Here is a 23599-nt window from a genome sequence, read left to right on the forward strand (position 1 = left end):
GGTTGCTGCGATACATGTTTAATCCCTTGACCGTTTGGAACGTTTCAATAGAATGATTCGTTTCAAAGAAGCAAAAGCCTGGTTTCTATTTCGTGGATACAAACCCTTGCATATTAAATAGGTAAGAGCCTAGACGCTTGAAGTTTTCTTGAGGAAACCAGCTGTACTGCTTTCATACGCGGAGAAGATATTCTTTTTCGCTGAAGAATTTTATAGTTTTGATACGGCATCTCGATAGGCACAAATTCAGTATGTCGATTACTTTTGTTGTTGGGGAAAAATTTTCGACTTTTCAAGAATTAAAACAAAATTAGATACATACAAAGAGAAGAATTTTGTTGATGTCTACGTTAGAGATGGTCGAACTGTTAAGGCTTCACAAAAAGGATTGACGAAAATAATAAAATCCGAGCTTCAGTACTATGAATTAAAATATGCTTGTGTTCATGGTGGAAGAAAATTCAAAGGAAGAGGTTCTGCACAACGAGCTGTTCAGTGCGTATTTTGTTTACATTAATTAGCGACCCTGTTTCCAGACCTCTTTATTAATGTGTTCTATAAAACTGTTTTTTTATATACAGTAAGTGACGATTATCTACAGCCCTGTCACTTTGCTTTTATTTTGAGGGCGTCGTTAAGGTTAAAACGACGACGTCATTAGCGCTCACTGAGATAGTATTTTTGTGTGTTTACCATTCCTCGCATTTTTTTCTAGATTCCTCAGTTCATTTATGCAGTGACGTTAACAACAATTTTAAGGGTTTATTTTTTCAATATGAGGAAATGAAGGATGCGTATGAAGCATATCCAGAATTGATTTGTGTTGATGCTACCTATAAACTAACTTAGCTAAAAATTCCAGTTTACTTCATGTTAGTGGAAATTCGATGGGCCAAAGTGAAATTGTTGGAGTGGCGCTTCTTGCTATGGAAGATAAAGAAACATTGTCCTGGTTTTTGGAAACTTTTAAACAAAACAATCCTTCTTCAGAGAATCTTCGTGTGATTATGGCGGACAAGGATTTGAATGAAAGAGAACTAATAAAAGTTACATTTCTTGGTGTAAAAGTATTAATATGTCTCTTCCACACATTAAAGGCATTTAAAAGAGAAGTCACTGTCGCGAAAATGGGCGTTACTCAAGCGAAAGTTGATTCACTGTTGTTCCTCTTTCAACAAATGGCGTATGCTAACACGGAGAAGGAATACCGCTGCGAACGGAGCTTCTCACAATTTTAGAGTTTTAAACTCCAGTCAAGTTTAAACAAGCAAAAATGCCGTTATGTTTATACCTTTAAGCCAATTGTTATTTGCGAACTTATATTTTTTTATTATATTTATTTTTTACTCGATTGATTGCTAAAACAACGAACTTTGTAGATTGTTTTTTCGCAAAAAAGAAACAGTAGTTATCGCTGCATAAAACACGTTATTTTTCCTTACTTTATTTTGATAATCCTCGTCCGAAAAGGCAACAAAGAAAGCTACGAATTAATTAAGATCCTGTACCGGTGCACTAGATTTACAAATATGGGGTCCGGTAAAGTTTCATTACCGGTGCAACAGTTCTTAAATCTACGAATCCGGTACCGGTTCAGTAGTTCTTCGATGTACGATTCCGGTACCGGTGCAGCAGACACTTCGATATATAATATTTTTCAACTGCAGTGGAACATTCACATGTTATGTTGGTCATTTTTGTTAAAAAATTTGAGCATAGTATAGTTTGGATCCAAAAAATAGTTTTTTTCTGTTAACTATATATATAGATTTTAAATTACAAAATTTTTAAGGTGCTGCAAAATGAATTAGAGTTGAACAAAAATTAAGAACAAAAATAAAACAATAGTAAGGCTTAAGCTCATGCTGAACATTTTTTATAAAAAATGAATTGCAAATTTGTCCTTTGGAGTGACAATCTCTGAGGAAAGCTGAGTGAATATAGTCAGTTTTTGGCAATAGTGATATGAAAATAAAAGAAACACTAGGGGAACACAGTGTTGCCTAGACACAGACACATTATTTATTTTTCCACGCTTTATTATGTATGCTCCATAGTTTTTTTCTCCACATACATAAGTCCCATTTCTTCTCATGGCATTTTCTAAGACCATTGTAAGTAAAGTTTAAAATTTACATTTTTACCTGCTATGTAATTAAAGATGAGGTTATTCCTAAAATTGCAAAAATATAATATGTAAATAAATGATATCAGTGAGAACCAATAAGCAGGGGGGGGGGGTTATTAAAAGGGTGTATTGGAATGTATACTGAAAGAAGAGATACAATATATATATGATACAAAGTAGGTAAAAATGCAGTGCGTAAAATCAATAAACATACTACCTGCGTCAATGATGGTAAGTAAATACCAGCAAACACACAATGTATAAACATCTAAAACAAAACAAAAAAAATTTCTGACAATTTAATGACACCAGCATCTACTTTTCATAGTTAATACAGTTCCCTCGCTTTTTTTTCTTTTTACCTTTGTTTGACCTCTACATTCCTATTAGCTTCTGCTACAGTATTGGTCTCCTGCCATGATAATTATAGTAACTATATATATCTAAATCTAGCACTTGTAATTTTACTCATTTTCTTACTGGCAAAAATAAATTTATATTTTTATTACTTCCAGAACACTGCACATATTTTTGTCACTAGGTTTTATAAATGACTTCTAACTTGTACAATACATTCATAAGCGTACATAAGTGGCAAGTATGAGATATTATTTATTAACAATTTGTTTTACAATCATGTATATAAAATATTCTAGCTTCTCGAGAAAAGTCGCTAATTAAAGTCAATGAAGAAGGCAATTAATTTAGCAAAGCTTTGCATACCACCATCCTGAAATAAGTTATAGTTAGACTATAGCTTGTATTTTTGAGATGGTATATATTGCAAGGAAGTGGTATGCCAGAAAATTTGGGAAAAAACAACGAAAACAAACAGCAAGATGCTAAAAATACTGAATAAATAGATTAAATTTTTTAGGGATTTTAATTGCTTAAATCACGAATTTTTAAACATGTAATAATTTCGAAAAGTAGGAATAAGACTATTCCAAGACATGGATTCAAGATTTCCACAATTTTTCTAATAGTTCCTATTTATAAGAACACACACACATACCATAAATTTTATGTCAGGAAGTTATAGGTAGTTAAAAACACAGAGTAAATATGTTGATGTCAATGGTGTAAAATTCAAACCAACTAACTTTTGAGAGGTTTCACAGGGTCTGTATTAGGCCCAATGCTTTTTCTAATCTCAGTTGGTTTGGATATACAACCAGAACAAGAGATATGGGTAGTTACCTAGCTTTGTAGATATCACACTAACACTAAAATAGATTAATGTCTCTTGCACACCTTTAAATTTCAAAGTGATTTAAATACAAGTGTTTAAGCATCTAAATTATGAGAAAACAGACTTTTTGAAACCACTTTATGTTAAAGGGATTGAAAAGTTAAAGTTACTCATCAAGTTTTTCAGAATTGTTCAAAAATTCAATCTGTTCTAGGCTGTATTAAATCTAAATTCAAATTCATCTGTATCAATTCTGTCCTTATTACCCCCTGTCAAGTTTTCTCAGTCTTTGGCCCTGTAACTAAGTGTCTATATCTTTTTACCTGATTATCTTCCTTCATTTTTCCAAATGTGCCCACCAACCCAATCTTCTTATGTTTATAACATCTTAAATGCTAGCCTGCTTCTTAGCTTATCAAACCTCTTTTGTCTCTTAGACTGTCATTACACATTAACCTACCATTCTTTTATCATTTATTTCTAAACAGTCAAAATCCTCTTAATTAAACTATGATGTTACAATCAAAAAATTTCTGATTTACCATTTTCACTTGGACTAAACCCATAGTGAAAATGAAGTTGTAAGAAATTATATATATCTAAATTATCTCTGAATCATGACACATTTTTTGTTACACCAAAAGGAGATGGTCAAATTCCTCTTATTCAAAAATCCATCACTTTGCTCAAATGCTTATATAATAATAGTTTATTACAATGTTACTGTTTTTTTGTTTTTTGCTGCTCTATCTTGCAAAGTTTTATGAGAATTTAGGGACAAAACAGTGTTTATTGCGTCATTTTCTAGGAAAATGGAGGGGAATTATCAAAAAGGTTCCAGGCCATTACAACAAACAAATACTTTCCAAAAAAGAATTTGGGAGAATTTTTGTGACCAACTTTTAAATAATTTATAATATAAGTTGTTTTAAAAGTTTGTTTCTCTTTAACTTTGGAATAAGGAAGGTGTGAACAAATATGTAAACATGTAAAATAATATTTTAGAAGGAATAATGTTTTCCGTATTTTGCGTTTTAGTGGTTTAAGTGGTTCTGACCAAGAAGAGGTATGTTTGTAATTTCCTAATCCCTAATAATATTTATGTATCCCTAACCTAAAACTAACCGAAAAACAAGTAACATTATGTTCTCTTTAACTTCGAAGTTTCCATCAAAAGAACTTAAAAACTCAGTAAATATAGTTTTTGTTTAAGTTATCAATACCTAGTTTTTAAGATGTTAAGTATATATTATATATTTTTCTTTAAAACAGTGAAATAAACATATCTTCTAGAATATCTTTAAGCTAAAATAAGAGACTGTGAAAAAATACATTTTACCTATAAAGAATAGTGTAATTTTACATTTAGGTTCTTTTCACAAATTTAAATGGAATGACTTATGTCAACAGAAAAAAAAGAATGCTGTTCCAAGATTTTGTTCTCAAAATAGCTGGAGAAATACAAGATAATTTCAATATACATTGGGTAATGTATTTAACTCCAAGGCCCGATGTGGAGGAAAATGACAGGTATAATTGTTTACCAATTTTTCTAATTTTCTACTTTTTACTTTGCTATAACAAACACATGATGTACGAAAATTTTGTACATAGACTGCGTTATTGTTAAATCTCTATAATAATACGCCAGTTCCGTGTGTCTGTAACAGGCAAAGTTGATATGCTTATTTTTCTTTGATGTTGCAGAAAAATACATGTCTAATATGTTAAATTTTCTGATGTTACGACGTGACGTCAATAACACTACTTTAACGTCAATATCCTATGTTAAATTAATGAAGCTATTAAAACTTCGAGGCCAAATAACTTGGAACGAGGTAATGACGTCATCAAAAAAAAAACCTTCAAACCTTTATCTTTGCAACCGTTTGTCAAAAGTACACAATCCTATGCATTTTCTTAATCAGCGTTTCAAGATCTATATGATGAAGGCAACAGGTATAAAAATTTCTTTTTTCCGGGTTTTGACGGGGCCATTGCTAACGTCAGCAAAATTTTTAAACCCTTATATCTCATTAACCGCTCACCAAAAGCACATGATCATATACATTTTCTTGATCAGCAGTGTAAGCTCTATAAAATGGAGGAAACATAAAAACAAGTTTCTTGATTTAATTTTTTTTGCATTTGCACTGCTGAAGTCAGCAAAAAAACTTAAACAACCTATTTTTTCCATTGTCCTTCTGCCTAATTGGATTATCCACAGGCTTTATCGACTAGTCTATATAATAATACACTAAGTCTGTCCGTCTGTCTTTCTGTAACAGAAAAAGTGGATTCGTTCATTTTTCTTTGATGTAGCCGAAAAAGTTATGTCTCACATGCTAAATTTTCTGATGTTATGGCATGCGATGTCAATATTACTATTTTGACTTCAATATCTACTTTAAACTTAAAGCCATTACAGTGCACCTAAAACTTTGAGGCTAAATAACGTGGAAATGATGTGGTGATTTTTCACTGCATGGGTAACTAGGGATCACCTGGGACCAATTTGGGCAAGTTTCCTAAACCTGGGTCCTTAAATCTGTTTGGGAATAGATGGGTTGATGACGTCATCAAAAAACCTTCAAACCCTAATATCTCTGTAACCGTTTGTCAAAGATACATGATCCTATACATTTTCTTGCTCAGTGTTTCAAGATCTATGCAATGAAGGCAACAGGTGTACAAATTTCTAAAAAAAAAATTTTAGTATTTCAGCAGGTCTTTGCTGATGTCAGCAAAACTTTTAAAACCCTTATATCTCATTAACCGTTCATCAACAGGACATGATCATATACATTTTCTTGATCAGTGCTTCAAGGTCTGCACAATAGAGGCAACGTGAAAACAAGGTTCTAATTTTTTTCCTGGATGGGTTGCTGACGTCATCAAAATTCAAATCAAGCTTCTTTCTCATTTTTATCCTGCTTCAGTGGATTTCTCCTCAGGCCTTATCGACTAGTCTAAATATAATATAGTAAGACTACACTATGTTTACATGTTGGTGATAGATAGATAAGAAGAAATCGTCCTGCAATATAATGTGGAACAGCAAACTAAAACTGACTAAAAGTCAGTCACTTATGCAATAAATACAAGATGAGCATTTGTCTATATGCGTGTTAATGTTGCCATTTTGTTTTAATGCTTTTGTTCACACAATGTTTCAGCATCAAAATGAAATTGTTTCATTTTTTTTTCATCAGAACAGGATTTTTTCTTTTCCCATAATCAGCTAGGCTCAGTTTTATGTGGACAGACGCTATTCATTTCTATTAAGTATAATGCATTGTATGATGTAGCATTAATAACTGTACAATTCCTTGAAAAATGTCAGACCAAAAAACATAATGTTGTATTTTTGATGCAGTTTTAAGAACCTGTATTACCTCTGATGGAAAGATTCAGAGGGCTATTGAGAATTCTGTAACTTCAATCCTGTATTCCATTCTATATATATACAGTCATCATATGCATTTTCCTATTTAGATATATAGTTTTATCTCAAGATAATCTACAAACAACTACAAGTTATATAAAAGGAGTTCAAAGATACTATCCTAAAGGCAGCCTAGGTGTGGGGGCTGACATTAAAACTATTCGTCACTATGTACAATGGCTAAAAATGCAGTATGGTGAAATGGAAGCTCCCATAAAGTACCAGAAGGTAGAGCATATAGGATACCAGAAAAATAGCTGCTGGGTGTTATCGCCAAATGTAAGCTTTTTTTGTTATTAAATTATCATACTCTGTTGCCAAAAATAAATGTGACATCCATTTAGCCTTAAAATAATGGATGCAGAGAAAACGTTCCAATAAAAGGAACGAGTTAATCCCATACGAAAGACGTTTAGAATTTGTCTTTTTGAAAATATCTTTATTGGTTTTCTAACTATTGGCCCAAATATTGTAAGTGAAGTTGTATTACAACTAATTTTGCCAATTTCCAGAAAACTTTCAAAATTATAAATTATTTGACAATTGTTTATCTTGATGGGGATGAGAAGTGCTTGTATTTAAGCTGAAGTTGTGAATAGATCTTTATTCTTTATTATGGCATAAAGCCGTACATATAAACCTAAAAGATATAATGAACATAATGACAATCTTGCCACTACGTTCTCTCTCAATAAAACAAAATCATAAAGTATGTTCAACAAAAGAAACTGCAAGATGCAGGAACACAATGTAAGAATGCTTTTAAAGACAATGTCGTCAAACATTTAAAAGTGTCATTTGGCATTATGTTATATTTGTTCTAATTAACCAAAACTTAACGGTATTTCAACTGTTCTCTCTCACATGAAGAGCAGTCTAAGTTTCGATGTATTTGTGGTCAATTAAATTGGGTATCTTCTCAATCAAGGCCAGATATTTCTTTTGATGTTTGTCAGTTAAGCACAAAGTTAAACCGTGCAAATGTTGATGATGTTATGAGAGCTAATAAATTGGTAAAGAAGTTGAAATTGGATCCTGATATTTGCCTAAAATTTTGGAAGTTGAAACCTCCATTACAATTAATCTTGTACGCTGACGCCTCATTTGGAAATCTACATGACGGAAGCTCTCAAAGTGGAATTTTTGTTTTTCTTAAAGGTGTTGAGAACACCATGACACCTATCACATGGCAGTCAAAAAAGATTAAAAGAGTTGTGCGTAGCACACTTGCAGCAGAAACATTGGCACTTGTTAATGGTATTGATGCATGTATCTGGGTGAAAAATGTAATAATGGAAATTGTGAAGACAGATCTAGAAGGTATCTTGTGCTACACAGATAACAAATCTTTGTATGAAGCTGCATATTCAACAAATGCTTTAGAAGATAAGTGATTAAGAGTTGACATGGCTTCTCTCAGACAGAGCATCAATCAAAAGGAAGTTATATTGAAGTGGATTCCCACCAAACATCAGTTAGCAGATGTGTTAACAAAGCAGAGCAAATAGCACACTTCTACTGAATGTGCTACAAAATGGTCATGATGAGTATTAGTGACCAATCAAATGTTGTGTTTTCAAAATGTTTTATTATAAAGTTTTTTTGAGTTTTATTTTTTAGAATTCATTGCTGAAACACCACTTAGCACTTAGCATCACACAACTAAGGACCCAAGAAAGAATAGTCTTCAGTAACTGTTAGATCAAGACTTGTATAGTAGAGGGCATTGGTGAAAAGCCAATTTCTCCCCAGGACCACTATACTAAGCAAGTAGGAGTCGCTATAAATTCCTCCCATAGCAGCATAAAGTGAACAACGTGCAGAAAAGAAAATAGAGGGAGATTGTTAATCTTCCATTCTAGGCGATTACTAATAAGAATCAATTGGTGGTGGGGTTTACTTGTGTTGAACCAATCTTGCTGGTGAAATCATTGTGTTTATAATAGTGGTATTGTGTTGTGTGTAAATCAATTGGGTATATTTGGTGTTGTGTTATTAGGAGAACTGTGAAGATAACCTACAGGTTAGTCATACACATATTGCGAGTTTAACAACTTCCTTTGTTGACTAGCAGAGTCCTGTCAATTGAGGCAAAAGGTAAGTTGTATGAGGCCTGTGTAAGAAGTGTTATGTTGTACGGTAGTGAGACATGGGCAGTGAAGCAGGAAGATTTTGACCGTTTAGAAAGGAATGATATGAGAATGGTTAGATGGATGTGTAATGCCAGTCTGAGAGACAGAAAGAGTTCAGATGAGCTAAGAAGCAGGCTAAGTCTCCGTAGAATTAAAGATGTTATCCAGATAAGAAGATTGAATTGGCTGGGGCACTTGGAAAGAATGGAGTGGGATAATTGGGTAAGAAAGTGTAGAGACTTGATAGTTCCTGGGGCAAAGCCCAGAGGCAGACCGAAAAAGACTTGACAGAGGTTATAAAGACAGACTTTATACAACGGAAGTTGAGTTTAGATCTAACACAGTCGAGATCAGATTGGAAGAGGGTCATTAATATACCCCATCCAACCCATGCTAGCATGGAAAACGGCTGTTAAGCAGAGAATGATGTGTACAAATTAAAATAACATTTTACTACGTTTTGTGTGTCATACACCAGGCTTATCAATAAGGGCAGAGCAATTGCTCTTGCTCACGCTAAGGCTCGCTGAGAAATAAGAAACTAGCTGAGCCATTAATTGCTCCCCCAATTCTAAAAAAAAATTTTCTAGTTGAGTAATATCAATTCATGGTAAGCAATGTTCTCTTTCTTATTATGTACAGTAAAAAAGAACAAAAATATATAAAAAAGACTTTGTGATAAAATATGCGTTTATAATTTATCAGTTTAAATTATTGTAACCTTGGGGGAGCGATTTACTGCTCTGGTGTTATTTTCTTATTGATAGGCCTGGTACACCCATTTTCAAAAAAAATAAAAATTGTACAACAGGTCTATATAAACAAGAACGTTGCCATAGATACAAGATATATAAACATAATACAATATTTAAGTATAAAGTATGTGTACAATATGAATGTGTGATCAAACCGGACGGTTTTCTTGTTTAGTAATTGTTTTGGCGGGACAGAAGAACAGCTGGCTGTTTCTTGTGTTTTTATTTATATAACCTAAAGATGCAATAAAATATTTTTACGAGGAGGGTATTAAGCCTATACGCATGTGCAACAGGGTTTACCTGTACTAAGTGCTCAGGTCCAGTCTTACGCCATGCTGTTTCCTACGTTTTATTTTTTAGGCATGTATGCAAATCCTGAACAAATTAATTTTTAAATTTTGACTACGAGATAGCATCATAAAGTCAGATATAGCTAGCTTATATTTTTATTAATTGCTATTCCTTTAAGGTTTTTATTTAGTTTTATATTAGATATATATAACATTGTATATTTATTTTTGTGTTATCTTTCCCAATCAAATTTTTACTCTGATTAATAAATTAAAATAGTAAAATACAGTTAGGTGCAACAACTTTCTTATGTTAAATGCAGTTGGGTAGCTAGCTATCTGAACCTTTTACTGTCACATAACTCTTCAAGTTTATTGATAAGAACAGTTTTGATTAACCTTTTTCCCTTTTTAAATAATTTTGTATTGACAGGTTTTACGATGTATTTTTATTTGAACAGCCAATGAATTTTGTTAACTTATTCTGCAAAATAAAATTGCTGAGTGATGGTTTTAGCAGGGGATGAAATGAAAGGTTTCTTGTGTATTTATTTAAAGAGAAGCTGCAGTAAACTAATTTTTTAAAAAGGGTATTAAATCTATTCTTTTTTGTGTCATAGTTTACTTGTACAAAGTGCTCAATCTAGTGTCACAATTAATTTTTGAACTTATGTTGAAATTTATTCTGCAAAATAAAAAATGTTGCCTCATTATTTTCGCTATGACTGGGTAACAAGATTGTAAACTTCAAAATTTGTTTTGATACCTGGTCCCGTGACTAGTTATATCTTATAATACATGTAGTGTCTTTTCTAGAACCTGAGGGATTTTTAAAGTTATTGTGACAGTAATAACACCCAACAGCTTTTTGAAATCACTAAAGACATGGTTGTGGATACAAATATACCCAGTTTCTTCTGAAAAGTAGCCATTTTGATGGTACTATTTTAAACTATCTTCTAAAGTTTTTGTAATTTAAAAATATTTATTTTCTTTACGTTTCATTATTTTAAAGACTATATATTTCATAAAGAGTTTTAAAAATGACAACATATTGTGCTAAATATATTTTTTTTCTAATCAAAGACAAAAAAGTTTGTGGTCTTTTTGTCAAATAACAAAATTTGACTCTACATTAAAAACTATTATTGTTATTCAGATAATTACATGTGTTTACGTAATAAAGAAATTAAATCACATTGGATTGGGTGGTGGCCTATTATGTCATATAATGTCATTTAAAAGTCTTATAGCCATCCCCTAAAATGTCTAAATTCTGAAACTCATGAAGTATTGCTATAACGAAACGTTTTTTTATGTTAATTTAAACCTGCTTCACACTTACTTCTGTCTCCGTCTGCGTTGTGAAGTACGCATGCGCAGTAGCAGCTGCTTGAAGAGCAGCGCAAAAGTGAAGCAAAAAAAAGCAAGCCATTCACACTTCCCCAAAAACATAAGCAATATGGATGGTGAAGATTGATTTTGTTTAGCTACTTTATCGGACAAAATTTTTCGTTGGACAAAAGTGAGGAAAATTCCTGGAGGTGACGAAAATTTTGTCTAATGCTTCTTTGGCTACATCCTTCCAGGCAAGTTTTCTCTTGTTTATCATATAACACAGGTTTTTTTCTACATGCTTCACTCAATTTTTCTCTTTTTTTAAGTTGCCAGAATTTTGACTTTTTTCACTTCTCTCAGTGAAATGATTTTTGTTTCATTTTTTTCTCGAAAATCTCTTTGTGCTTTTTGTGCACGTTGTGTTCTTGTGTTCACATTATAAAAATATGCCGCAATAGTGAAGCAAGAGCAATGCAACGACTCAAGTAAGTATGAATCAGGCTTTATTCACATTGGTATTTTAGCACTAAATAATAACTTTCAAGTCAATAATCCACTTAATATTACACTTATTAAATTTATTTATGAAATTGGCCCAAGGATGCTCAATCATGATAATATGACAACTGTGGTATTTAACCAACGTAATCTTTTGTCATCTTTTATATATATTTTTCCTATTTAACTTATGTGTGAAAGAATTTATTTTATCTTAGGAAAGAAGATAAAACAAAGTTGTAAAAATATTAAATAATTCATTTTGTAGTGCTGGACCAGAAATTTGAAAAAAAAATCTAAATCTTGATAACTAACAACATTTTCCTTATTAAAGTGACATCCAGCTACAAGCAAGAAATACCTTCTTTAAAACACACAATTTCTATTTAACATAAAGCTATATGTCTTTATAATTTTGCGTATTTGTGATATTTTCTAGGAAAACCAATCACTTTGTTATAAATCGAAATACAAAATATGAATTTCTATTTTTTAAAATAGTAAATTTATATATATTTATTTCTTTTATAAAAAAAGTAATTCTAATTTTTTCAACAGCAAGTCAGAGTCCCCACTATTTTTGTGGTTTATTTCTGTTTTGTTCTATACTTTTTTCATTTTTGTTAACTATCACAAAAACTTTTATCTGCAAATTGGAAAATGCTAAATGGCTGTTTTTGCTATAGTAAGCAATGACATTGTTTAACCTGTGCTTTCATTCAAGCTGAACCATTGAATTTTAGGAGAACTTTTCTGCAAAATATAATGGGTGATTGAGTTATCAATTATTATCAAATTTTTAAGAATACGTATTGGGATTCGTAAAATCTAAAAAACTGCCATATATTTACCTTTTTAAGTGTCATGGTTTTTCTTGTTTTACTAGCCTGTGGAAAATTCCACGGGTTCGCCCGTCCTTTTTATACCGCATTGCGTGTGTCTCACTACTTGCGCAGCAAAGCTACCATTATGCGTGACATACAGACAGAATTTACCGCTAGCAAATAATCTAGAATTGCATTCTATATTTAAAGCTTACCTGTTTATACTATGTTGTCAAATATTTATTTTATGGATTAAATCTGGTTTAATGTCATTTTCTGGATGGCAAAAAAAAGAATCTTGCTGCAAACCCCATTGAATGAAACTTGGAACACAAGAAAAAGATGAAATTATTACGCCTGAGTTTAATTTTATGCATAATTATAAATGTCTTCTTCTGCTATATCTTTTTGCAATAGGAATAAGGTAGAAAGCATCAATTTTTTCAGCATTTCAAACAGGTACGAAATAGCAAGTAGCCAGGATTTATTCACAAAGTTGATACTCTTCCAGAGTGAGTTTTGATAAAAGATGAACACTTTACCAGATGTTTTGATCAATGTTGGCAGAAGAATGCCCCTTGCAATTCTTAACCTCAACCCACCTGGGCATTACTTTTATACATAGACCCTGTGCAAATCTACACTCTGCAGTCTTTGTCAAAACTTATCTTTAGTACCTGTTATAAATATATTTCAATATTAAAACGCAAAACAAGGGTTCAACAACTGCTTGGTTATACATGAAAAATCCGCTTTGTATATACAACATTCTGGGCCCCAACTAAGTCGGTGAAATTATCATTCAGGAGTTAATGTCACAAGCTCCTCACAAAGGAATTTATTTACATTCAGGAAACAAGATGGCGGCTTCCTGAATAGCTATTATTTTGCAACTTTAAAGATGAATATCTTGTAAAGGAATTAAAAGCATATTGTTTTCGTAATTAGTGCAATACTTTAAGTTGATTTTCCATTACTTTTTTTTGGGAGGTAAGATTTAAATAACCAAAATTAAGTATGTAGCCAATGATGGTGACAGTGAAACTACATATTGACTCAAGTTGACAACTGAACCTTTTATTTTAGGTTAAATGGACGTGTGTTAGAGTTCAAATTTAAATCCTGCCCAGAGACATTCACATCCAAATTTGTAAAGGTGTTGCAGGACGAATTTTTTCCCTTGTTGGAAAAAAATAAGGTAATGAATAGCTTTACAAAAAAATTAAAGCTTTATGTTTGTAGTTTGTGTGTACTTTTTGTTATTCATTTCATTTAATGTTTTTAAATGCTTTGATTTTTTTACAGGATAACTACTAACTATTAAAAACCTTATAGGCTGAAATCCTAGACTTGATCAACCTTTCAGTGCAGTGCTCCTTTTGTGAACAAAAAATGTATACATGCACATTAATTTGGGGTAAATTATAAATATACTAAGCATATGTTATGATTGTATAAGCTTAGGGTTGTTTTCAAATAAAAAATAATGAATGAAGGAGAGTATTCGTAGCTGTGTTTCCATCGTAATGCTTTTATAAATGTATCCACAAAGTTCCGAACATGATAAATCAGATAAATCAATTGAAGTTTCTGTGTTATTCTTTATTATTTAAACATTTTAACTTACTAAAATCAGACTTCTTTGCAACACTGACCACTTCATGTTGTTGTTTCTGAAAACAGCTTCGCCTCTCTAGCTGTCTTACTTTTTGATTATTTTCCTTTGTTCAAACAGTTAGTCGTTTCCTTGTGGAGACCGAATCAGATCTAGACAATTAGAACATGCTCTAAATTTAATTATCTCCATAATGCTTCAACTATCTTCAACTATTACAATGAGAATTCTCCCCCGTTGGGTGTTTTGGCTTATAATATGCAGTAATCCCGGTCATGCTAATAAAAATAGAAAGGGTGTGATAAGCATTAATTATCATAATTAATAACCACAAGGCAATGCTGTGATTTCTTCTTTCTGTTTTGTTTTTTCTGGCCTCCAAAAACAATGACAAATAGAATAGAAGAAAATTAAATCTAAGTGGAGAAAGTGATACGGATGTTTTTACGCGTGGCCACTTTTTTAAGGTTACTGTAAAGGAAACAATTTTTTTTTAGCTTTTTTGCAAAAAATTCATGACATATAGAAAAAAAAATTCTCTTTCCAATGACATATTTTATAGTCTATGAAAATATTTGGAACATCCCTTTTTTCTGGAAAAAGCCTTTTTAGAGCTGTTATATCCTTCACACCTTTGAAAAAATATGTGCAAAATGAGTTTAGCATATTTTTTTGTAAACATTATGCATAATATGGAACTCCCATATAAAAATTTACATAATAATATTTTTTTAGATAGTTTATTTTCACTATCGAATTAAAAAAAACTCAAAGTTAAGGAATATGCATATGAGCTGTCTCTTGTGAACCTGACTTCTGTCTATTAATGATTCTGAGCACGTGCATGCATATTCAGCATAAAGAAAGAGTTTGCACTTCTATCATCTTTCTGCATACTCAGTTCACACATTTTTATAACACCTACGAAAATCTTTAAAAACAAATATCTCGTTAGTAAATTTTCGCATACATGTCTTTACGTTTGTGGTCTCTTTTTCCGAAAGCTTCCTATTGGCTCATTGAAATTTTCGGTAATGAAAAGCTGAATAAATTATGCACAAAAGGTTCCCGGATTTTTTTGTATAAATTACTGATTAGCGAATTATGACGACGGAAAGAAAAAAATATGCATTTTTTTGAATGATTATATATAATTACAAATAATTTCATAACGACGTTATTAGAAAAAAAAAACCGGGAACCTTTTTGAATTTAATTTATGCTGAATATAATGGTGCAAAAAAGAGAAATCTGCAACCACACGTTCGGAAAAAGAAGCTATTTTAAAATGTACGGTGAAAAAAAATTGTTGTGTGTTTATTTCATTATATTTTCTTTTTGGAAAATTATCATCTCACAAAAATAGCACCATCAAAAAAGTCTTTCATCAAGCATTCAGAAACAAAAAAAACATAAAAAAATATATAAAAGTATTGATAAATTATAAGGGTTTTTCTGAGACTACTCATCAAGTGAGTTTTTTCCTTTACAGTAACCTTAAACAGAACCAAAATTCAAGATCTATACCATGAAGGCAAAGGGTATACAAATTTCTAAATAATCTCTTTTCGTATTTTGGAAGGTCCTTGCTGATTTCAGCAAAATTTTCGAACACCTATATCTTCTTGGGTGTTCGTCGAAAACATGATCCTTTACATTATTTTGATCAACATTTTAACCTCTAAACATCACAGGCAACAGATGAACTAAATTTCACCAATTCTTTTTGTATATGCATGCTGACGTCAGCAAAACATCTAAAACAACCAATTTTCCATTGTCCTTTTGCTTAAGTGGATTTTTCCACAGGCCTTATCGAGTAGTAACTGAATATTTAAACATATTGAATTAGGACCTGTATACTTAAAAATGGCTGTAGTGCTTATTATTTCTCTCAGCACTAAATAAAAATTGTAATATTTCCTTTTGAAATTATGGATGACACTAAATCTAAATGTCTTATAGTCTATTGCATACAAACTAGCTGTTTACTGTATTTTATTAGAAAGCTAAGAAAATAGGTTCATAGAAAACTTTAAAACGCCGTATTTGGTTGTAAAATAGCTGTGAGAACCACAGAAGTTATCATATTTTATTCTAAAAACAACAACACTTTTCTCTAACAGATAAACATATATGAATTCCTAATTTGTATTTTTTTAAAATAATACATACCATCCTCTGTCAAAAGTTTACACAAGATGAACCAGTTTAGGACAAAAAATTAAACACTACATTATTTCGGTTTGATCCATACTGCCCTAACCCTATTTTTAACCCTATTTGGTTCAGGGTATTTTATACATATTATGGGGTGGGAGGGGTCGGGGTCTGGGAATGGGGGCGGGGTCTGGGAATGGGGGCGATACTGCCCTTCCATACAACAGTGGCTCGTTAGAGATAGTTGAGAACTTCTGTTATTTAGGTGATATGTTAAGCAGTGAAGGGGGTGTTGGAAGAAGTGTTACTTGCAGGATAGGTTCTGCTTGGAAAATGTTTAGAGAGTTACTTCCTTTGGTGACTAGCAGTCTTGTCAATTGAGTTAAAAGGTAGGTTGTACGAGGCTTGTGTAAGAAGTGTTTTGTTGTATGGTAGTGTTTTGTTGTACGGTAGTGAGACATGGGCAGTGAAGCAGGAAGATCTTGACCTTTTAGAAAGGAATGATATGGGAATGGTTAGGTGGATGTGTAACACCAGTCTGAGAGACAGAAAGAGTTCAGATGAACTAAGCAGCAGGCTAAGTATCCGTAGAATTAAAGATGTTATCCAGATAAGAAGATTGAATTGGCTGGGGCACTTGGAAAGAATGGAGGAGGATAATTGGGTAAGAGACTTAATAGTTCCTGGGGCAAAGCCCAGAGGCAGACCGAGAAAAACTTGGTAGGAAGTTATAAGGACAGACTTGATACAGAGGAAGTTGAGTTTAGATTTAACACAGTCCAGATCAGACTGGAAGAGGGTCATTAATATACCCCGTCCCACACATGTTAGCATGGAAAACGGACGTTAAGCCATGAATGATAATGATGATAACTTCTGACAGCCTTCTCCATATTGAATCAAACTTGGCATACTTATAGTAGGCCATGACAAACAAAATGGCAGCAATTTGGAATATGTAAAATATACTACTATCTCCTCAAAATTCAATTACTTGCATTCTAGAGCGAAATTTTTACATTTTGTTTAACGTTTTCAACAGCTAAATAAAAATTATTTAACATATTTTCCGGTTTTTACATAAAAATAAAAAATCCTACCTCCCCCTATTTTAGTCTGTAAGAGCCAAAAAGAGAAGTAAATCAACAAAAATGATTGCTTATTTATAAGATTTCAGATAACATCCGAGATCTTATTAAAACGGGCGGCCTTTTCCTTCTCCTTTTTCGACCGATTTTTTAACCGATTGCCGTAACATCACGACTTTTAAAGTCCTACCTGACCCCGCGACTTAACGCTACGCCCGCTTTGTGCGTATCTTGATAATCGTAAAAAATGAAGACTGTGCTACGAATTTGATCACAAATACTGTTGTAAATTGTTATTTTAATGTTATTTGATAGGCTATGCTAGATACTCCTTTAAATTTTCGTTTCCAGATGTTTTTAACTAGGCGGATTTTGTTCCACTAAACGGAGCTGTAGGGGTTAAGTTACGAGTCATTACTTTCGAGGGACCGAGTTCAAGCAAAGCGAAGGAATTTTAAAGCGAAGAGAAATATTTGGTTCGGTTAGTACATAGTCATCAGACTTTCTTATGACTATGGTTAATATAATTATTTAACTGCCTAAATTTCAGTTCTATGAACGTTTAAGATATTCCCTTTATTGTGTCTATGTTTTCACATATTAAGATGAAAATATCATTACGTTTTCTAGCCATGTGTAAATCTGAAACAAATCAATTTTGAGATTTTAGCTAGCTACAAACGTAGATTTCAAGGCAGCATCCTGCTTAAGCTGTACCTAGCCTATTCTTATTCTTTTAAAATTTGGTATAATATTATTATTTATTTTTATATTGGGGTTGTGGCTAGCTAGCTCTTTAGCTACCTGGGTGAAGAGTAAAAGTAGCCAAATGCAGTTTGGCTTGCTAGCTAGCTACAACAAAATTCTTAATCAATATTTCTTACACTAAATGCAGTTTAGGTAGCAACCTTTTATTACTGTTATAGAAACTTACTCAACAATATAAAATTGCTGAAGGATTTTTTTAGCTAGAGGGCGTAAGGACAGGCTGTTGCCTGTTTATTAATTAAACCGAAGTTATAATAAATTTTTTTTGGATAAGGGTATTGCGCCTGAACACATGTGCAACACATGTGCAACCGTTTGCACAGCCCATTGTTAGCAACAGATTATTTCCTGTTGTTTTGTTTAAATTGAAGCTGTGATAAGTTTTTTCAAGGGGTTTGATGCCTATATGGTTATGCAACATGGTTTACCTGTATTAGGCAAGTGTTAACAGTGTGTATCCTGTGTTATTATGTAAACCGAAGTCACATCAATTTTTTTTATAAAGGGTATTACGCCTAAACGCATCGACGATACAGTTTACCTGTACTAAGCGCTCAGTCCAATGTTAATGATGGCTGTTTCCTGTGTTTCTGTTTAACCGAAGTTACAATAAAGTTTTTTTTAAAAAAGGTATCTATTATACCAATGCGACATTGTTTGCCCGTACAAATACTCATCCTGGAGTAATATTTGTTTTTGAACTTTTAGTGGGAACGTTCTCTGAAAAATAATAAAGGTTGGCAGACTGTTTTTGCTCTATGACAGGGCTATGAGTTGTAAATTGTGTTTTTTTTTTTCAGCTAAAGTTGTGGAAAGTTATCTTTTGAAAAATATATTAACCAGAAACATCATAATGTTGTGCGCCTACTTTTTTAAAATTGTATTACACTGGAAGCACAGTAATGTTCTGCGGCTCTCTCATTTATGACATACTATACTAAAGCGCTCCACCTAAATGTGTGGCACAGTTTACAGTTCTTATTAATCACTCTTCCAGGCATTCAACGCAGTGTAACAAAGTTACTTGTGGCTTAAGCCAGCGTTTCAACTCCGGGTCCCTGGATAGTCTAAATATTAATACCACGGAATTGCATTTTGGATTTAGTCTCTTTTGTTAATTCTGAACCGATGAATGTAGTCATAACCTTTTTGCTCCTTTCGCCTACTTTCATTGCTTTTTTTGTTTTTGAACTTGTAGGATAAAACTTTATGGTCAAACCTTAGATATCTTCTTCATAACGAATTTAGTCATGTCACAGGCATAATAAAACATTTCCAAGAAATCGCTACACCACATGCAATAATATTTAATAAATTGATATGCCAAAACGTCTTTGTTTCTTTCTTATGAATGTTAAGTGTAGTGCAGTATTGTTTTAAAGTATTAATTTTCACAGATTAATTTTTTACAAGCATCTGATTCTAAAGTTTCATTGGCTATCGTTTTTTTACTGCTTTGGGCATCTTAAACTTATGACCCTTGCTTTGCCAAGTTTTTTTTAAGAAACAATTATACAATGTCACAGTCAGTTAAAACATGTCAAAAATGTTCCTTTCAACAACTGCACCAGCAGCATTTTCTGCAGTTCAACAGAACTTGCTGGGTCGCTTACAACATTTTCCGTAAACTTTTTTTTTCTATTATTAAAAAGTTACACACGACGAACAAGAATCTGAAGTCTCTTAGCCTCCAAGGGCTTTTCATTTTTGTTTACAATCCTTTCTCGCAAAAGTTCACACAAAATTTAAAGAAGGAATAGTTTCTAAAAAGTAAACTCGAATCAACAAAATCAGTTCTTTTGAATGTCTGTGCCTATAAAATGTTACACAAAGTCAAAAAGTCACTATTCAAATGTATCAGATTTAATTTTAGACAAATCAGTTTTCTCCATATAAAGACTTCTAGGTTCCTCTTTTTAAAAATGCTCAGTCGAAATGTGAAAAAAAAATGTTTTAAGTTGTTTAATTTTAAAACACGAAAAATCAGTTCGTTGGAAAAATCAATACTCTTGAAAATTTGAAAACCCACTGTTCCAGGTTGTAATAAATGATTATATTAAAAGCAAAAATAAATTGCTTAACGACAAAATAAAAAATTTCAAAATCAGTAATTTTTGTATGATCCATACTTTCCTGAGTAATATCAGGAACTGTTTTCAAATCGAAGTAAGCGTGCCTCTACAAAATTAGGTCCTTTGGCAAGTTGTATGTCACGATTTACAAAAACGCAAAGAAGAAAAAAACCCGATTTGGAACACATGAAATTCAATTTAAATTTACCGTTTTTAACAGTTATCCTAATAATAAGGCGAAATAGATGGAAAAAAAAAACCCTTTGATATTTTTCCTGTTTGTTCACGGTAATGAAAAAGTGACTGTGGACATAAAAATGAGACCCATGATGTTTTTTTGCCTCAGCATGCACATACACACAATGTAGATGGTTATAATTTTAATTTACTTACATTTTCTAAACTACAGAAATGTTATTATAATTTGATTTACTTTAAGAACAAAACAGGTCTGTGAATACATGATGTAACTTTCTCTCTTGTAAGTGTGACACTACAATGAAAAATATCCAGCAACCAATTCAGTTAACTATGCAAATGACTGTAGTATAAAACAATTGGGGAATTTAGCACTAAGTAAATTCTTTTTTACATTTCTGTTTTCTTTTAATAATATTAATAATATAAAGTTTTGATTGATGAAACTTTAATTTTGATGTGACATATCTGTTTGTTTTCTATGAAACCATTTTCTTTATTTTTCTGCAATGCTCTTAATTTAAAATTATCTTTAATTTTAGGGACTTTTTATTTCATTTGTGGTTCACCTTCATGACTTTTGGAATGAACGAAGTGGACCACTGAAAGATGATATTGTGAACTGTCTAAAAATGGCATCTCCTGGGATGCAGAGCAGGTTGTTGAATGGATGGGCAGAAGTTTTCATTGTTTATATCATGGTATACTATCTAAATTACCTGTACAGTGATATTTTTTTTAATTTTCATAAAAAACAATGTTTTATACTGGTTTGATCACAGACGCAACTACTGTGTAAGCATGTGGAAAATCTATAAAAATTCACTATTCATTGCTTCTTGCGGCTATCGTGTGTGAAATGATGCACTTGTTTTTTAAGATTTTAATTCTAAGCAATTTGATGATTGACACAAATTTTTGTATCGATTAATGGTTTAACTTCTGTTGTCAAACTAGAATAAAATATAACACACAAAGGTCAATTAATCAGAATTAATGGTTTGTGTATATGAAACTTAATAACTTTCACTTCACACAGATCTCTGTCATTGGCCAGCCTAAAGTATTAAAGGAGAATTGACAAAATAACTGTTTGACAGTTTGTTTGTCCTATGCTTATGAACTAGAGTATACAAAGAAGAAATTAAAAAAAGTACCAAGGCAAACCAGTATAATTTTGTGAAATGTAAGAATGTTTTTTCATAATAAAAACATTTTTAGAAAGAAAAATTAATGTACTTGTAACTTTGATGCCAAATCAGTTGAAAACAAGTAGAAAAAAGTGTTGTCTCCACTATGTGGGTAACTAGGATTTAGAAAAAAATATAATGATGATGTCATCAAAAAACCTTAATGCTAAAAGTAAATAGGATAATACAGAAAACAAGGAAGATTGAAGGAAATAGGATTTTTACTGTCACTGTTGTTCTTGACTCAAGCAATCTTACATAGCAGTGCTCTCTTGGATTTAATTAATAATCCCAAGAATTTGTTATTATCAATATAAAGAAAATGTGTAACTCAGCACTTCTATTTAACTTTATTCCGACTATGCTTGAGAATGTTAAATCGACTGATATGCATAAAATTTATATTTATTATCTAAGAAAAACTTTGATAAAGAATTGATTCTGTAATCTAAATTCAGCAGGGCTAAAACATTTTTCAGTACAACCTTTGTGTTCCTTAATTTTGATAGATAGATTTATGATAAAAATTTGTCATATTTATATGGAAGAACTTTGTCAGCAATGATGTTTACTGTTTTTTCAATATTTTTTGGAGGTAACTGTCAAAAATATTATCTCAGCAATAAAAGCAACAAAAAAAACACTGCAGGTACTAACAATGCGATGACAAAATCGCATTCAGAACTGTTTTTTTGCAGAGACATTGATAATACAGAGCATTTTTCCTGAAGTAATATCTGCCATTTTTTGCAACGCATTAACTCTGGTCACTAAGCCGTTTATTGTAACAACAACATGCCATGGGAAGAACGTCAACAAAACTCATGAGAATTTTGCAAAATCACAGATATCTTACATATTTTTTTGCACAATAAGCTGCCCTGTAAAAATCTCACTATTGAAAATGTTCAACAACTTTGAATAAACAACTATGGTACATGCTTTAATTGTACATCATTTACTTTGAAGACCTATTTAATGGCTAGTTATTCACTGATCTTTTAGGATACAAAAATTATTAATTGCTAGTTGTAAAATCCTAAAACTATGGTGGTGTTTGCATAAGAATAATTTTTAGTGGAAACGATTTTTTAATAATTTGAGAAAATAATTAAAAGATAAATAAAAAAACCCAGAAAATCATTTATTGGCCACATTAAAATGTTAACCCAACTAACTTTGTAAACCATTTTTAAAGAAAAATATTGCATATAATAATTTGTAGCAGTAGGCTAATAATCTTTCATGCAGAATTGTTGAGACAAAGGTATTTTGTTCTTCATTTTGATAAATAATCTTCAGTTAACAGGTTGCAAAATCACTACTTTTTCACACCAAAAACCAGATAGATAGCGATTATAATTTTTTACAATCATGGAGTGAATGTAATGAAAGATCCCGAAATATATTAATATTTGTCAAAAATTTCTAATATCACACTGGTCCCCCTTTACAACCATGCCAAATATGTATTGGAAATTATTTCATCCGAAAACATCTGCTAGTTTTCACTAAAATGTTTGTAAAGTATTGAAAAACATTTAAGATATTGATTAATTGATTGAGAATCTTAGATGTCAATTTAAACTAGAATATTTGTTTGTTCTAAATTTAAAATAAAGCCGGCTCTAGGAAAAACATAATTTTAAGCTTGAGTACTTAGCAAACTTAGACTTAGCGAAGACTGATAAGACCTTCTCGATTTGAAAAGTTTAATTATGTATTTTTTTCTTATTGTGTTATTAATGAAAGCTGATGCTTAACCTAAGTGCTGCTCATGCAAAACAGTCCTTTACGAATTTTGCATTTTGAAACGGATGCTATTTTGACTATTCAGATTTAATGTTTTTTCAAGAATTAAAGACTATTCAGTTTTACGTTTTTAAGGAAAAAAATATTTTGG

At 31.8% G+C, this 23599-nt stretch overlaps 1 protein-coding gene across 10 annotated transcripts in view; it reads left to right on the top strand.

The window, feature by feature from the left end:
• Nucleotides 1-2256: 2256 nt before the first annotated feature.
• The window catches only part of LOC130641336 (uncharacterized), a 77404-nt gene continuing 56061 nt past the window's right edge, over nucleotides 2257-23599 (top strand). The window contains exons 1-7 of one of the 10 annotated variants that reach the window (XM_057448100.1): nucleotides 2267-4386; nucleotides 4690-4850; nucleotides 6816-7044; nucleotides 7924-8535; nucleotides 8628-8788; nucleotides 13692-13803; nucleotides 21049-21207. In XM_057448100.1, coding sequence (XP_057304083.1) covers nucleotides 21139-21207 — 69 coding nt within the window. In that variant the 5' untranslated portion in view covers nucleotides 2267-4386; nucleotides 4690-4850; nucleotides 6816-7044; ... (2 more) ...; nucleotides 13692-13803; nucleotides 21049-21138. Of the gene's footprint in view, nucleotides 4387-4689; nucleotides 4851-6815; nucleotides 7045-7923; nucleotides 8789-13691; nucleotides 13804-21048; nucleotides 21208-21306; nucleotides 21693-23599 lie in introns of those variants that run through there. The other 9 variants (XM_057448101.1, XM_057448099.1, XM_057448098.1 and 6 more) reach the window with 9 other exon arrangements.

The sequence above is a fragment of the Hydractinia symbiolongicarpus genome, chromosome 4 (assembly GCF_029227915.1).
Source record: "Hydractinia symbiolongicarpus strain clone_291-10 chromosome 4, HSymV2.1, whole genome shotgun sequence".
In the NCBI taxonomy this organism is placed as follows: domain Eukaryota; kingdom Metazoa; phylum Cnidaria; class Hydrozoa; order Anthoathecata; family Hydractiniidae; genus Hydractinia; species Hydractinia symbiolongicarpus.